Source organism: Brassica napus, chromosome A2, assembly GCF_020379485.1.
Source record: "Brassica napus cultivar Da-Ae chromosome A2, Da-Ae, whole genome shotgun sequence".
Taxonomy (NCBI): domain Eukaryota; kingdom Viridiplantae; phylum Streptophyta; class Magnoliopsida; order Brassicales; family Brassicaceae; genus Brassica; species Brassica napus.
The window spans coordinates 12987993-13005797 of NC_063435.1; the positions used below are offsets into that span (position 1 = coordinate 12987993).

General features: G+C 33.8%; 3 protein-coding genes across 3 annotated transcripts; all 3 read left to right on the plus strand.

The window, feature by feature from the left end:
- The first annotated feature begins 1604 nt into the window (after positions 1 to 1604).
- LOC106397591 (protein PIN-LIKES 3) lies at positions 1605 to 4005 on the plus strand. Its single transcript, XM_013838211.3, has 10 exons — positions 1605 to 1761; positions 1839 to 1999; positions 2078 to 2157; positions 2239 to 2363; positions 2444 to 2565; positions 2641 to 2781; positions 2862 to 2954; positions 3246 to 3346; positions 3430 to 3668; positions 3751 to 4005. The coding sequence occupies exons 2-10, from the start codon at positions 1862 to 1864 to the stop codon at positions 3873 to 3875; spliced, it is 1164 nt and encodes a 387-aa protein (XP_013693665.3). The 5' UTR covers positions 1605 to 1761; positions 1839 to 1861; the 3' UTR covers positions 3876 to 4005.
- An 882-nt stretch (positions 4006 to 4887) lies between these two features.
- LOC106397600 (chlorophyll a-b binding protein 7, chloroplastic) lies at positions 4888 to 7367 on the plus strand. Its single transcript, XM_013838220.3, has 6 exons — positions 4888 to 5123; positions 5197 to 5363; positions 5469 to 5615; positions 5697 to 5829; positions 6734 to 6826; positions 6900 to 7367. Exons 1-6 carry the CDS (start codon positions 4989 to 4991, stop codon positions 7197 to 7199), a joined length of 975 nt encoding a protein of 324 aa, XP_013693674.1. The 5' UTR covers positions 4888 to 4988; the 3' UTR covers positions 7200 to 7367.
- A 406-nt stretch (positions 7368 to 7773) lies between these two features.
- LOC106397616 (squamosa promoter-binding-like protein 16) lies at positions 7774 to 12096 on the plus strand. The gene is made up of 10 exons (XM_013838236.3): positions 7774 to 8098; positions 8214 to 8729; positions 8805 to 8980; positions 9051 to 9943; positions 10030 to 10137; positions 10209 to 10320; positions 10412 to 10547; positions 10624 to 10768; positions 10844 to 11398; positions 11471 to 12096. The coding sequence occupies exons 2-10, from the start codon at positions 8263 to 8265 to the stop codon at positions 11876 to 11878; spliced, it is 3000 nt and encodes a 999-aa protein (XP_013693690.1). The 5' UTR covers positions 7774 to 8098; positions 8214 to 8262; the 3' UTR covers positions 11879 to 12096.
- The last annotated feature ends 5709 nt before the right edge of the window (positions 12097 to 17805 follow it).

Genomic DNA, 17805 nt, shown 5'->3' on the forward strand with positions numbered 1-17805 from the left:
GATTTAATGCGTTTTCTTAATATGTGTGAAAACTCTAAAAAGACTATCTTTTAGGAACGGAGGGAGTATAATTTTGTGTGAAATTAGTGTTCACTGTCAAGCAAGCTATTTTATTTTGTTGGCTTCAAGCAAGCTATTTACTTTAATGTACCTACTACATTAAATAGATATTCACATTTTAGTTTTCGGTAATGATTAATTCACATATATTTATATGAATATGCTTCTTTGTTTTGTGTTTGTTTCTGACCTTTTCCTTCGTCCCATCGAAAAGCTCTTCTTTAACCTAATTGTTTTGTTTCTTTTTGTCAGTATACGGTAAAGTAAGTCGTCACTAGACTCACTTATCATCTTCTTACTCTGATTTATACCATTATATATTACTGAATAATAGCTAATCATTATTTGCTGGCATTGCTGTTACCTTGATGCTATGTTCGATATATTGATGTAAATAATTTATTTTTATAATCATATTGCCTAGCCTACCTATAAAACACGTTTTGTGACTTTCAACATCAGGGGAGAAAAAAAATGCTGATTGTTTTCTTTTCCTTTTAATAAGATGAATGCTGATCGTTCTAATAAATGTAGTGTTGTAATTGATTAAAAATATAACCAATTACTACTTCCTTTGTTTAATAAAAAAATGTCATTTTGACATTTTTTATTATAAAAACTGTCATTTTAGAAATTTAATACAATTTATATTTATTACTATTAATTACAAAATGCATTGATTTTGTAAGTAATTTTATTTATTTCAAAATTATTGGTTAAATCTATATAATTAAAAAGAGCATAAATATATATTTCATTTTTTTAGTTTGTATAAAAAATGTCAAAGTAAAAAGCACCGAAAGTTTTTACGTAAGTTTCGTGTAAAAATTTTAAGAAAGGGCATTTCATAAGTTAGTAGTAACAAAAAGAAACTGTTTCTAAAAAAATAAACAAAATAATCAATTTTTTTCACCGTTCGATGAACACTATGCGATAACGAGAACCACGAATTAAAACATCGACACTTCGCAGTCGCTGTGACGAAAGGCATGACGACAGTCCGATAATAACTGTTCTCAGACAAAGCCTGTACCTTTGTTTTCATGCATATACACATACGACAATCTAGGAAACAAAACAAAGAATTGCACGTCTTTCCCAAAACTGGTGGAAACTATTATTAATCTTTCTGTAAAAACGTCCTAATGATTTGAAACTTTTTTGGTTCTGGTATAAGTAAAAATTTCAAGAAATTATTCGTTGGAGCTCAAACAAAGCTACAGGCTAAACAGACTGTTACGTCTCTATTATAATATATATACAGCTTAAATCGTTTCATACGAAAACAAAACAATATAAAAAATGTTTGTCAAGTCTGACATGTCCGCATACCAAGTAGTACAATTTTTATGATATTAAAACTAAAAGTAAATTAACATTCTGTAGATAAAATAGGAAATTCTCATCCCAAAGGGATAGAATAATAATTGTTGAAAAGGCATAGAATAATAATTTTCCTATCCTTCATGGAAAATGGGATAATTTACTTTCTTTGTCACTTACAAAATATTTGTTTACTTTTTAACTATAAACAAAGAATATAAATAGCGTATAGAGGCGGCCGGCCATGCAAGTGTAACGCCAGACGCATTTTCTCTTTCATATAGAGAAAATAGTGTAAAGGTTTCGTTTCTTTTCTGGAGTTTCCGGCGGAATATTCCAAAAAAAATTATTTATTTGTCACCGGACATATATTTTCAGGTTTACGAGAGAGTATTTTCGAGCTCTGTTTTGGTCAAATCCATATGCAACAACTGAAATCACGTTTATGTTCGCAGATATTAGCTTTGAGGAAGGAGAGATGATGAAGCTTTTGCATCTGTTCATAACTTCATCAAAACCAGTTGTGGAGATTCTGCTGATAACAACAGTTGGATTCTATATGGCTCTTGACGGAGTCAATCTTCTTGGTCAAGATGCTCGCAAATTTTTGAACAACGTCCGTTTATTACTTTACCCTCTTCCTTCATGTATCTAAACACTTCGATGACTTTTAACTTCTGTTTTGTATGTATAGATTGTCTTCTATGTGTTTAGTCCTTCCCTTATTGGAAGCCGTTTAGCTAATAGTGTTACATATGAAAGCTTGATGCAAATGTAAGTGTTTTTCATCTGGAGTTTAAATCTTTTGTACTCTCTGGTTTACATAATAAGATAAATGATGTTTTGTGGTCTTAGGTGGTTCATGCCGGTTAATGTTCTGCTTACATTCATCATTGGTTCGTTCCTAGGCTGGATTGTTATTCTCATCACTAAACCTCCTTCCCATCTTCGTGGTCTCATTGTTGGTTGTTGTGCTGCTGGTAACAAAACCTAACATGATGTCTCTTAATATTTTCAGATTCTGTTTTTTTTTTGTTTCTTAATAATGAAATTAAAACAGGGAATCTGGGAAACATGCCACTAATCATTGTTCCAGCTGTTTGTAAAGAGAAAGGAGGCCCCTTTGGAGATCCTGAGAATTGTCAGAAGTATGGAGTTGGTTATGTTGCACTCTCCATGGCTGTAAGTTACCATCTTCTACTACTTCTTCAAGGCCTTATGAGTCTATGATATATATACTTTTGTAATGTTTATCAGATGGGGTCAATTTACATATGGACATACGTATACAATCTTATGCGGGTGCTAACAAACTCTCCCATTGAAACTCAACCTTCTATTGAATCCAGCTGCAAAGTCCCACTGATTTCTTCTAAAGAAGAAGAAGATAACCAAAAGGTCTCATCACTTGATCAACAACTATTCGTTCATCAGAGCTTATCCTTTAGGTAATGACTAGATGTGTGAGTGTGTGACAGGTTGGGAGGTGGGACAAAGTCAAGAGAAGAATGGTTTCACTGTCTGGGAAAGTCAATTTAAGGACAATATTTGCTCCATCAACTATTGCTGCGGTAAAAATATACTACCTCTGTTTCTTTTGGTTAAATGAACAGGAATGAAAACATACATTTTTTCCTAAAAATAGCTTTAAAAATATAAAATAAAACTAATTCAATCAATTATAAAAAAAAAACACTAATGATCACAAGGTTTTTCATAAAACTAAAGTTAATATAAAAAAAATCGAAACATTGTACATTTTGAAACATAAAAAACTCTTAAAAACATCATATATTTCAGAAAAGAGGGAATATATTCATTTCACACTATGGTAATCTTTCTTAGCTCTGTTTTGTCTTCAGATGATCGCGCTCGTGGTCGGGCTAATTACTCCTATAAGGAAGCTAATCATCGGTAATGGAGCTCCTCTAGGAGTGCTTCAAGACTCAGTAACTTTAGTGGGGTAAAAAAAAGTCATGATCATAATTAAAAAAAGTCACTCACTCGTAAGCTTTTAACCTTGCTCTCTTCTATGTCTTGTTAAAGAGATGGGGCCATTCCTGCTATGACATTGATCATTGGAGGAAACCTACTCAAAGGTATGAGAAGTTCAGGAATGAAAAAATCAAGCATTGTTGGCGTCTTGGTTGCACGTTACATATTCTTGCCTATAAGTGGTGTTTTAATCGTAAGAGGAGCATACAAGTTTGATTTGATTACCTCAGAGCCTTTGTACCAGTTCGTTCTTCTTCTACAGTATGCTGTCCCACCAGCAATGAATCTAGGTTCGTTGATGCAAACACTAACTCTGTTAATGTAAGAGAATAGTATTGGTTGCTTTATCTGTTTGAATCACTTACTCGGCAGGTACAATAACTCAGTTGTTTGGAGCTGGGGAAAGTGAATGCTCAGTGATTCTGCTCTGGACTTACGCTTTGGCTTCAGTTTCACTCACTGTTTGGCCCACATTCTTCATGTGGCTTGTGGCTTAGTTCACTCTTCACCACACCTTGAGCTTGCAATATGTATTGTTTTATTCCATTCATTCAAGATCTGAACTTGTAGATGATTGGATCATGTATTGAAGACCATCATTATAGAATAGATATATTTCCTTGAAAACGTTGAAAGCTAGAAAAGCCTTTGATACGCAAATCAGAAATAATAATAATATGCTAAACGTAAGAAGGGTTCATAGAGCGGGAAGCACCCTAGAGATATGAGTGAAAGAGGCACATAAGAGTAGAGATTGAAAAAGGTACTAACTGAAGATTAGAGAAGCACACTAGAGAGAGTAGGCATTGACGAAAAACAACAGAACTGAAAACCCGAACCAACACCGAAACAAAACTAAAACTAGACTGAAATCCTCAAATATCTAAATGGTTTCTATAATTTTATATTCGAAATAACCAATTGAAACCGAATTAGTATCCAAATATATTAAAATATTAATTATATATACACATAATATTACTATATATAATTGAAGTATCTATTAAAATATCCAAAAATATTTAAAAACAAATTATCAAAAAATATCAAATTACCCAAAATTATCTGAAAGTATCCGAATATTTTTATCCAAAATATCTAAAACAATCCGATTTGTCTGGGGTTTTTATCTGAACCATCTTAATTACTCTGATATTTCATCTCAACTACCCAAAATAATCAAACCGGAATCAGAACCAAACAAGAGCTAAATCCTTTTTAGTATTTTTCGGTTCCTAATTTTACAATTTGAACATGTCAAAATTCGAACCTACCCAAACCAATCTAAACCGAAAACTTGCCGGTTTCTATATAGATCATCTAACTTCCTATTCGAACTACATCCGATATTTGAAATATCCGGTCCAAACCAAACCGATACTCCCCCGGCGTAAGAAAGGACTTGACCATAGATCATCAAAGCAAGGATGCTCCGTAGGACCGTAGCCAATAATTGATTGGGCCTAAAATATCCGGCCCAGGAAGGATGTGAAAAGTTCAGGTTAAGATCAAGACACGTCAACAGACCCGTAACTTAGAAAATTAAGCTGTTGTCTGAATCAGTTAAATAAATAAAAAAACAAATCAAGATTCGAAGAAGAGCCGAAACCATGGCTCTGTTTCAGGATATGCTGTCACTGTCCTCGACCTTCCACTCTCTTCCCAGGAGACTCCTGCCTGAGCCGCCTCGTCGTAGACTCGCCGTGAAAAGACCCCGTTCGATTTGCAGAGCTTCATGGCAAGAGGTTTGTTTTCATTGAGTGATTGATCCTCAGCTTCTTCTTCTTCCTTTGTTGACACTCGCTTCCGTCTTTTTAGCTCGCCGGTGTGCTGGTTTTCTCGGCGATTCCGTTCACGGCGGTTAAAGCAATCGCGAACAGCTCCTTGGGAGAATCTCTACGGCGGAGATTAGAGGAGAAAAAGAAAGAAGCCGTAGAGAACGCTTCAAGATTCAACGCCAAAGCTCAGAAGGCTAGAGCCGACAGGTATGTTAATTGAATTACAACACTCTGTTTGACTTAGTGAAGTTTGTAAAGACAAATGTTTTCTTGTAACATTACTTCCTTTGGTTTGTTCCTGCAAGTATGCAGCAAGTGGTACGGACAAGAACGTCCCCGTTGGTTTGGTCCCATCCCATATGATTACCCTCCTTACCTTACTGGAGAACTTCCCGGTGATTATGGATTCGACATTGCAGGACTTGGCAAGGATCGTTTGAACTTTGATAAGTACTTCAAGTGAGTCTTCCTCCTTTTAGCTAGTTTCTATATTTGTTCTGTAAAGTTTAGGATTTTGAAGCTGTCTCTTGTTTTTTGCAGCTTTGAAATACTTCATGCTCGTTGGGCCATGCTTGCAGCGTTGGGTGCTCTGATCCCAGAAGTGTTTGATCTCACTGGAGCTTTTCATTTTGTTGAACCCGTATGGTGGCGAGTTGGTTACTCTAAGCTTCAGGTTCTTGTTCATTAACCTACAATCTACCAAAGTCTGTGTTTTAAATGGCGCATGGCGATCCAAGGCGATAAGGTGTGTGCCTTGCGCCTTGCGCCATGGCGCAAGAAAGCGCTCGCCTTGAAGACCCACTTGAAGACTACGTTAGTTATGTATCCGTGCGTAATATACAAATTTCATTCACGTGATTTTGCCTTTATTAAATAGTTTTTATCAGAAGAAAGCCCCATGAGATTAGAGAAGAGAGTACGTACTAACCTTATGCAAAACACAGTCCGTGAGATCCATGTTTTGTTAAGTTTTTAACTTTGCTTTTCTACAAGAGCAAGCTAGGGTTTTGATAAGTTTTTAGACGTTTGGTTTTAAGTTTGGTTTAAGGTTGGTCCATTTATTAAGTTAGGGTTTCTACGTGGTTTAGTATCGGTTAACGTCATCGTCTCCATGGCTCGCCTTTGCGTTGCCTTTTAAGGCACCGCCTTATGACCAATGCGCACTTGGCGAGCGCCTTACGGAACCCACCCTCGCCTAGGAGGTACATGGCGATGGAGCCGTCGCCTGAGTGCGCCTCGCGCCATGGCGCAAAAGGCGAGCGCCATTTTAAACACAGACCAAAGTTGTTAATGTTTATAATGTATGATGTTTTGGGTTAAATCACAAAGATTAAGAAAATTCACTTTTCTCTTACAAGTATTTTAAATATATAAATTAAAAATAACTAAACTAATTATAAAAAAATGCTGTAAAATCTAATTGGTTAAATGTTTTTAATAAAATCAAAATTAACATATAAAATGTCCGAACATCTTACATTTTAAGACAACAAAACCATCTAAAACATCATATATGTCAATGGCATCTCTCAGGCTCAGTCAATCTTATATATAACCATTTCATTTTTTTTCACTAGGGAGAGACGTTGGACTACCTAGGCATCCCAGGGCTTCACGTAGCTGGGAGCCAAGGTGTCATTGTTATAGCCATTTGCCAAGCACTCTTGATGGTAACTATACCTCACACATATATGCTTCATCAACTCATAATTTCTCTTAAAAACTTTTGTTTCCTGTTTACAGGTAGGACCGGAATATGCAAGATACTGTGGCATTGAGGCCTTGGAGCCACTGGGAATATACTTGCCAGGAGACATAAACTATCCAGGAGGAACGCTTTTTGATCCCTTGAACCTCTCCCAAGACCCTGTAGCTTTTGAAGATCTTAAGGTCAAAGAGATCAAAAACGGGAGGCTAGCGATGGTGGCGTGGCTCGGATTCTATGCACAAGCTGCTGTTACAGGGAAAGGACCTGTACAAAATCTTGTTGATCATGTCTCTGATCCATTACATAACAATCTTCTTGCCATTCTTCAGATATGAAAGAACAAAAGACTGTACATATGTATATATGTCAAAAAGAAGGCAATGAATATGTTTATCCCTAAGTAACAAAGATTTTACTCTTGTGGTGTTGTTTGTGAATTTGTGTATGTATTTTTTTTGTTCAACATTTGTGTATGTATTATATGAAGATGAGTTTTCCGATGATTTTGGATGAATTATGAAAGTTATTGTGATTTTGTTTAAAATATTCTAAAATTTTATATAAAATGTAAGATTGATTTTGATATCTTTAACTTCAAAATTCGTAAAAGTATTTTTAAATTACAACAAATCTTATAAAATTCACTACTTAAACTATTTGTACTATCAGAAAAAGTTTAAAATATATTTTAAAATTAAAAGCTTAATAGTACCAAATTTAAATAATTAGGTTTAAACAGTAAATTTATTATTTTAGTATATATAATTATAAATCAATTCAAATGTAACTGTGGATACACACAACTTAAATCATATATTTCTCAACGGGACTGGGAGTCAAAACATATTACAGAAGACACCCCTTTGTACATTTCGAATTTACAGTTTATGCCATCACCGAACAAAAATAAGAAAAGTTCGGTAAAAGGCAAGAAGATGGCGACGGCACAGACAGAACAAAGGAAAGGCTCAAAACGAAGAAGACGACGAACAGAGAAAGAGAAACATCTCAATTGAGAGGGGAATACAAGGCAGAAAGATAAGCTAAGAAGAAAAAAACCCTTTGCCTCCCCCTCTCGTTCCTTGATCGATCTCGAAAGTCAAGATTCGATTTTGGAGTTACTCAACAAGTCTCTCTGGCAGTTCAATTCAATTTCGTCTGGACTGAGGAAAAAAAAAGGGTTTCAGTGATTCATCAAGCTGGGGAATCTATGTAGTACTTTGATTTTGCTAAGGTAACCACAAATTTGATTCGTTCCTTCTCAAATCTATTGAGAGTTTGTGGAAGATGTTGATTGGTTTCGTAAGTGATAAGAAAACTTTTCTTTATTAATCTCCGTTGATCTCCAGCTGCTGCTGAAACGTGTAAAGAGAGAGAGAGAGAGAGAGAGAGAGAGAAATGGAGGAGGTTGGTCCTCAAGTTGCTGCTCCTGTTTCACTTCACCATCCTATGCCAAGAAAACACCACCCGCACTGGCTTGTCTCGTCTCAGCCACAACCGAAAGCTGATTGGAATCCCAACTTGTGGGAATGGGACAGCCAGAGATTTGAAGCTAAACCTGTAGAAGCGGAGGCTAATAATGTCAATGTGAGTCACGAGGGAGAAGTTAGAGGCCTTGATTTGAATCTCAGCGGCGGTTTTAATGATGCACCGATCATAACCGGGCCTAACAAGAGGGTTAAATCAGGATCTCCGGGAAGTGCAGGAGGTGGGAACTACCCCAAGTGTCAGGTTGATAACTGTATCGAAGATCTGTCTATAGCCAAGGATTATCACAGAAGACATAAAGTCTGTGAGGTTCACAGCAAAGCTACCAAAGCTCTTGTTGGAAAACAGATGCAGAGGTTTTGCCAACAGTGTAGCAGGTGAGAAGACACACCCACTTTGTTTGGGAAATATATGATTAGGTCTTAAACGTTTGGGGGCTTTTGTGTTTGTAGGTTTCATCTTCTTTCCGAGTTTGATGAAGGAAAGAGAAGTTGCAGGCGAAGGTTGGCTGGACATAACAGGCGGAGGAGGAAAACTCAGCCTGAGGAGATTGTGGCTCCTGATAATACCTCTAATAACGCTAACATGGATGTTATGGCTTTGCTAACAGCTTTAGCTTGTGCACAAGGTACTTACTTCATCATTCTCCTCTCTAGTAATATTTGTACTAAATATATTTATTATTAACAAATTCTCAGGTAGGAACGATGCTAAGCCTAATGGGTCTCCTGCAGTGCCACAAAGAGAGCAACTTCTTCAGATACTTAACAAAATTAAAGCGTTACCGTTGCCTGTGGATCTTGTCTCAAAGTTGAATAATATCGGAGTTTTAGCTAGGGAAAGTCTGGATCAACCTTCAGCTATGAACCCACAAAATGACATGAATGGGGTCTCTTCTCCATCTACCATGGACTTGCTTGCTGCTCTCTCGACAACTTTGGGTTCATCTGGACCTGAGGCCATAGCTTTTTTATCTCAAGGTGGATTTGGTAACAAAGATAGCAATGGGAAAACTAAGTTAACTTCTTCTGATCACGCCACTACAACCAATTTAGAAAAGAGAACTTTGGAGTTAGCCTCTTTTGGAGAAGGAGAGAGAACTAGTAGCAGTCACCCATCTCCTTCTCAGGATTCAGATTTACACGCTCAGGATACTAGACCTAACTTATCTCTACAACTGTTCACCTCTTCACCAGAAGATGAGAGTCAGCCAACGGTTGCATCTTCAGGGAAATACTATTCTTCTGCGAGCAGTAACCCCGTTGAAGATAGATCACCGTCATCATCTCCGGTCATGCAGGAGTTCTTCCCGTTACAGACATCTCCTGAAACCATGAGATCTAACAACAACTGCAGAAACTCCTGTCCTAGTCCCAGGACTAGTTGTTTGCCCCTCGAGCTCTTTGATGCATCAACAGCAAATCCTAATTTTAAAGTATCCGGGCATCGTCATCAATCTGGTTATGCTTCGTCTGGTTCGGATAATTCTCCTCCCAGCTTGAACTCTGATGCTCAGGACCGCACTGGAAAGATAGTATTCAAGCTACTTGGAAAAGATCCTAGTCAGCTCCCTGGGACATTGAGAACCGAGGTGATAACTTCTTAAACTGTAAAAGATTTTTATTGGTTTCCTCTCTTTTAAGTCCAAAGTTCTTAACAGCTACAAATTAATTTCAGATCTATAGCTGGCTATCTAGCATTCCATCAGAAATGGAGAGTTATATCAGGCCTGGCTGCGTTGTTCTCTCTGTCTATGTGGCAATGTCAGCTTCTGCTTGGGAACAAGTGAGTGAATTTGCTTTAGTCCTAATTTGCTCTAAAGGATCTGATGGGTTTTATGTCTTTTTTTGGTTCAGCTTGAGGAAAACTTACTGCAGCGGGTTAGTTCTTTGGTCCAAGATTCAGAGTTTTGGAGCAACACAAGATTTTTGGTCAACACAGGGAGACAGCTCGCGTCACACAAACATGGTGAGTGCTCATTTGCTGCTACTTCTGTGTCCATTGTTGCGTATGGTTTGCAAAGATAATATAACTTAGTCATTTCTATGCAATGTTACAGGTAGAATTCGTCTGAGCAAATCTTGGAGAACTTTGAGTTCACCAGAGCTGATCACGGTGTCACCTCTTGCTGTTGTAGCCGGTGAAGAAACAACTTTGGTAGTAAGGGGTAGAAGCTTGACTAATGATGGAATCAGGTAAACAATTTAGCAATTTATCTCATGGTTCTGTTTTGTCTTTTTGGTCCTGAGCTTCTTGGTCATTATGCTGCAGTTTTCGTTGCGCGCATATGGGTAACTATTCATCAATGGAGGTAACTGGAACAGCGCATAGGAGTACCAAGTTTGATGAGTTAACTGTAAATAGGTTCAAAGTCAAGGGTCCAACCCTTGGTTCTCTGGGGCGATGTTTTGTTGAGGTAAGACTTCAAAACGACCAAACTTATAGTTTCTTAGTAAAATATTTTTAACACTTACCTATTGTGTGGGCACAGGTGGAGAACGGATTCAGAAGCGACAGTTTCCCGTTGATTATTGCCAGTGCCACGGTTTGCAAAGAGTTGAATCGCCTTGAAGACGAGTTTCATCCAAATGAGCTGACAGAACACAGCTCAGATCGTCCAAGATCAAGAGAAGAAGTTGTTTGTTTCTTGAACGAGCTCGGTTGGCTATTTCAGAAGAAATGTGCATCTGAATTTTCTCTCCCTCGCTTCAAGTTTCTCCTCGTATGCTCTGTAGAAAGAGATTACTCTTTTCTCGTGAGAACGCTTCTAGATATGATGGTAGAGCGAAACTTGGGCAAAGACGGTCTGATGAACACAGAGTCGTTAGATATGCTGGCTGAGATTCAGCTACTGAACCGCGCTGTTAAAAGGAGGAACACAAAAATGGCTGAAACGCTGATACACTATTCCGTTAATTCCACCGCTAAAAAGTTCATCTTCTTGCCTAACATCACTGGACCTGGTGGTATCACACCTCTGCATCTGGCTGCTTCTACATCTGGCTCAGATGGTATGATTGATGTCCTCACTAATGATCCACAAGAGGTAAAGTTTCTTCTCTTAGAACCCTTTGTTCTCTCTTCTGGTGAGTGTTTCTCACTTTGTTTCTGGTTTCAGATTGGATTGTCTTCCTGGAATACACTGATCGATGCATGCGGACAGACTCCATTTAGCTATGCTGCAATGAGGAACAACCACAGTTACAACACATTGGTGGCTCGTAAACTTGCAGATAAAAGAAACGGTCAAATGTCTCTGAACATCGAAAACGGAATTGATCAGATTGGTCTGAGTAAGAGACTAAGCTCAGAGCTCAAGAGATCTTGCAACACATGTGCAAGTGTGGCTCTGAAGTATCAGAAGAAGGTTTCAGGCTCACGTCGTTTGTTTCCAACTCCAGTCATCCACTCAATGCTTGCGGTTGCAACAGTATGCGTTTGTGTTTGTGTGTTTATGCACGCTTTCCCATTAGTCAGACAAGGATCTCACTTCAGTTGGGGAGGTCTTGATTATGGCTCGAGCTAAGAAGTCCAAATAAGGTTTGTATAATTCTTCTGGACATTGCAGAGAGTACAGAGAAGAAACTGGTTGGGTTCAGAGTATACATAGCTTCAACACCTGAATTGTTATATATATTGGCTAATCATGTTTTATTTTCTTCTGCTTTGTTACACTTGAGGTTCTTTCTTTTGTTTCTCTTATCAACACAATAACTGTGGTTATTTACTGAAACTGTTTTACTGTTTGGGGGGCTATTATATTTGTAGAGTTGTGTTAGTAGTAATTGAAGATTGTTCTAAACTTGTATTGTAATACACTTTTAAACTATGTGAAAATAGTATCATCTAAAAGAGTAATTTACAGAATTTTCGAATAATTATAAGGCTCAAGCTTACTAGGGCAGCCTAAGTTGTAGTCTCTCAATGAGGCTCAAAATTACAAAAAAGGAAAGAGAGGGAGAGTAATCGTTTCTCTGCAGAGAAACTAAAAAAGAGAAAAGATGAGATATCCTCTCTCTATGTGAGATCTTCTTATTGATCCAGTCTCTTTTTTTGTTTAAAAATTTTAGTGATAAAATTAAACAATTTGTGTGAAATACTCTCTCAAATGTATTAGCTAGCCATTGCTGATGCTTTTAAATAGTTCAACTGTTCCCGAAAAATAAATATTTAAAAATTTTATCTACAAAAATTTGTATTTCTCAAAAAAATTAATTGAATATATTTGAATTGATAACATATTAGTGGGTGATATTTGTTAGAAAATACTCCACCTGTTCCTAAAAGATCTATATTCTAGAGAAAACTTTTTTTTCAAAAAGATATATATTTTATATTTTCAGTGTAATTTTTGTCAACTGAAAATGAGAAATTGTGAAGTTCAAGATATTTAATTGCATTTCTTAAATTTTTATTGGTTTAAAAATATAGGAAATATAAAATTTAAAAAAAACTATGTATTTATAGCTAAGTTTTAATATGTTTTATTAAAAACTGTAAAAATTCTAAAACATGAATCTTTTAGGAACGGAAGGAGTGTATAGTAAAAATAAATAACATATTTAATTGCGAACACGTATTTTTGTTATTAATATGAAAGAAAACTCTAAAAAAATTATCTTTCGTATGAACTGAGGGAATAGAAGGAAACGTTTTAACTCCACCACTGATAACATAGTTAAACAAACATCTGTTTTACTGCCCACTTTAGGTCTCTTAGGATCACCAAATTATCTCTATCATTTGTTCAATTAAGACTTTTAACTAAGAGTAAGAGTAAGTCATTGTGCTTGCGCACGATCACGTTATAAGCTAAACCAGAAATTAGGAACAGAATCTGGCAAGGAACAAGGCAGACGTGCAAGCAGGTTATATTATATATCTAAGCAAAACGGCTTAGGTAAGCTATCTAAATTTTTTTAACATCATTTAACATGTTATATGGCTATTAAGAACTCCCATTTTTCGGATCAACATGTGAACTTCGTCACCTCACTATACGACAACATATCGTGACCAACTTTAGTTTAATTTCAGTTACAAAAGAACTTTAGTTTAATATGATCATAAACTTATATGACATCCGATATGATTTATCTTTAAAACTTATTAGATGCACGGGGAGGTGATGAAACAATAGCGTGACTGTTCTGATGACACGCACACGTATATATAAACATTTTTTCATTTGTAACTTGTAAACTCATATACTCATTATGCATAAAGTATCTGTCTATATTATCAAACAATTCTAAACCGGAAGCAAGTAAAACTTGAAGACTTCTGCCAATTGTCAAACATAAAACTTAAAAGTCTGCAACGAGCGTGTTTTTACGAATTTCTCTCCATTGCTAATCGTTTTTTGTTGTAATTAAATGATAAATACGCGTTCAGCAAGCTGTCATTACTGTAATTTAAAGATATCGTCAAGTAAATGACAAAAGAATTTAATGTATTTACAAACAACTTGATATAATTACATAAGACTTTTGCAAGTAAATTAATAATCTATCATCCGCTTTAGTATAAGTGTCGTGGGAAAGAAACTAGTTAATATTCCTTACATTTCGATTTAATTATCGTTGTAGGAAAACATTTTCGTTTCAAAATAAATATGTCGTTTTAGAGTTTTAATGCAAAATTTATTAATAAAATTATCTATTTTATTTTTCTATTGGTTGAAATATGGTTAGATGTATAGGTAATTATGTTTTTACTTTGGAAATATACAAAATCATATGTTTGATCTTAATATGTGTGCATAAACCTAAAAAGATAATTAAAATGAAATGGATGGAGTATATATTACTAATTACTACTCTCTTCTTTTTCAATACTTGACATTGTAGAGAAATTTTTTGTTTCAAATTACTTGATATTTTTTTAATTTTATGTAAAATTTATTAATAACTAATGGTAGATGACCAATGATTATATATTTTATTATTAATTGAATTGTGGTTAATGATGTACTGTTTATAAAAAGAAAATAAATATTTTTTAATCAATATGAACAGTTCTAAAACATAATATATTTAAAAACGGATGGAATATATGTTATGCTATACATAATTTTCGTTTCATAAAAAGTGTTTTTTAGAATTATTTTGTATTTAAAAAGTACAGTTTTATAATTTTAATGCATAAGAAAAAAATATTTAATGGATAAGTGGAAGATACAAGAGAGACTTCGAATCATTTTTAATACGCAGAAATTTGAAGTATAGTTTTGTGAACCGAATAATAATTGAATTCTTATTATAAATTAAAAAAAAATTGATCAACACTGTGTTGATGTAGTTACTAGCATTAAGTGGGTACAAAGTCAAGGAGTGAACACGTGAATCCTTGGTGCTTTTTGCATGGCCTGCGCAGTACGACCTGTTCGACTTTACTCAATTTCATGAAATAATTAATTACGTTTGTGTCTCTTTTGTGTCTTTTTACTATTCAGTCTGTTTCATTTAAGTGTCATTTTATATTTATATTCACAAACTAAAAATTATTTAATTTTATATTTTTTCTAAATAAAACATTATTACTTATATAACAATATTTTAACCCAATATAAAAATAAATTAGAAAAAAAATAATAGCATATAAAATTAATAAATTTGGCATTATAACTCTTAAACGATATTTTTGTAACCAAAATTATATTCTATAACAACATTTAGTATAAAACAGGGGGAATAGCTTTTATTTAACTAATGCTATTGATATGTAAGTAGTTACAAAAACATGGATTAAGTGCATATTATAAATTCCATTAGTATGCAATGATTAAGTTTTTTTTGTAATCAGTATTCAATGATGAAGTTATTAGTTCAATTCAAACTTGTTCTTCAATGAAATATCAAGCATATTGGTCGACAAAAAACCTTATTAAGCATATTTAAATGACAAATACTATCATGCAACTAACCTAATCCAAGCACACAAAGTTACATATTAAATATTGTTATGACAGTGAGTGACAGCAAATGATAGTTAGGTCAGTACTTAAGATTATTAGTGTTACAAAAAGTACTTAAGATTATTTAAAACCAATAGATTAGTTAAATCTATCTTAGACTCTACAGTACACATTTTTTATGTAGTTGACACCGTACTCGAAAAGTTGTCAACTACTCTCTCCATTTCACTAAGATAAATGTTTTAGAAAAACAATATTTCACAAAGATAAAAATTTTGTGTTTTTTATAAAAAAATTCTAAACTTTAATAAAATTAATTAATTTTATTGAATTATTATTAGTTTAAAATTATTAAAATTTTAAAATTACAGAAAACAATTTATCATAGCGATTCAATGTATTTTTTAATAAGTATGGAAAAACTAAAAAAACTATCTTTGTGAAACGGATGAAATATTTTATAATTTTCATAGAAATTGAAAACAATCAATTCTTAACCATACATCTATCACCTTTCGATAACAAAAATCTACCATTTTCTATGTATAAGTCGGATTTTTTATTTACACTTTTTTTAGCAAGATTTTTTATTTACACCAAATAAGTTAATTCGTTTTTTTCTAATCAAAAAATTTTGGACTGAAATTCATAATCTTCTTGGGTCAGAAACAAAATTCGGTTGCTAAATTTCTTTTCCATAGTCTCAAACCTGACATCTCTACTTTTAAGGCATAAAATTTGACATTATCAGCTATAGGTTTTTTCTTCTGAAAAATTATTTTCTTTATGATCTTCATTTTTCAAACGGATTGACATGAATTCATCAAATGGTCTATCGTAATTTTGACTGACTTTTAATAACAGTATACAATCTCAAATATTATGCATCAAATATTTGTCAGCATTTTATTATCATTATTTAAATAAAGGCTAAAACAACAAATTTTTATGAACAATTATTTTTACAAGAATAGGAAGTATGCTCTTAAATTTTGTAAAATAATTTTGTTTTACATACAAATGTGTGTTTATAATTCGCAAAAATGAAATATATTTCTCTGTCCATCTATATCAATGAAATATTGAATATGTTCCATAATTACACATTTTTTCTATAAATTCGACTCATTATGTCAAAAAAGTTACAACTTATATTTTTTGAATAAATAATCAGAAAACATAATTTCAGCAAATACCATTATGTAGGCCTACCATTATGAATGTCAGTGGGAACAAACAGACACCGTTCAGAAAATAGCAAATCTTTTTTAAATTAATTAAGTAAATTTTTTTTGATAATTTTGAGACCATATGAATTAAGCATAAAATTTGAGGATTAATGTGAATGTCCCATCTGGTTGTGTTTATAATAATATGACATTCGTAGGATATCACATAGTTTTTTCTTTATTTTATCAATATATTGCATGGTATGAAAGTCAAAAACAGCAAGTTGGTTTGGACCTGTGGTCTTACATTAAAAAAGGAAAAAGGTTGCTGCGGTTTCCTTACCATATTCCCTCACGCTTATTTATTTATTGCTTTGGTCTCCTTATCGGTAATACATTTTCAGTCACGTGTTACGGCTGAGAGACAGGTCATTGCTGACTTCTTTCTCTTCAACCTATCCGTACCAACATGGAATCTATTAGCTAAAACGCGAAATAATAGCTCATTAAACAATTCACCAATATTGAATTTAAACTTCCTTGTCAAATGTATTTTGTTTTTAATACTACTATGTTTCTTTCTTGGAAATTATTATACACTTTAACGTGCATACCTTTTACTTGGGGAAGTTGACAATTTAATATTTCTTAATAAATATTTTTACGTCAAATTTACAGTATGGATGGATAAGAAAGGACATCCATATAAACGCACATCTACGTATAATAATACATTCAGTTGTACGATATACGTTAATCTAAAGGAACCATGTCGTATTCATACGTTTTGACAGTAAGAAAACTAAAAGAAAATCTGGGTGTGTATTATTGTCAATAAGATGACAAAAAAAAAACTTATTGTCAATAATAGTTAACATCATTACTTTAATAGGTAAATAAATAAATAATAATACACATACACATGTTAACATCAACAAATTAAAAGTCCAGTAACTCAATATAATACACATATATGATATATTCACTCTAATAAATGTTTAGACTGAAGCTAATAAATTAAAGATTATGTTATTAATAGGATTGGGCCTAAGATTTCAGGAAGCTATACACTTAGTAAGAAATCTGATAATTTTTTTTTTTCAAAATTTGAACACTATGTAGATTATTTTTATTTTTAAAAGTTAATAATTAAAATCATTATTTATTTAGTAATTTTTTTTTAAACAATAATATGATGAACAGTTTGTTAACCATTTACAGTTTTCTCTAGCTCTTTAAAATTTGAAAATCTAAAACATTGAATTGTTTAGATTGGTCAAATATTTAACGCAGGTGCATGCATATTTTTGCACGTATTGTTCGAATGAATCCATCCAAGTTCATATCATAAAAATATGCATAATTTAA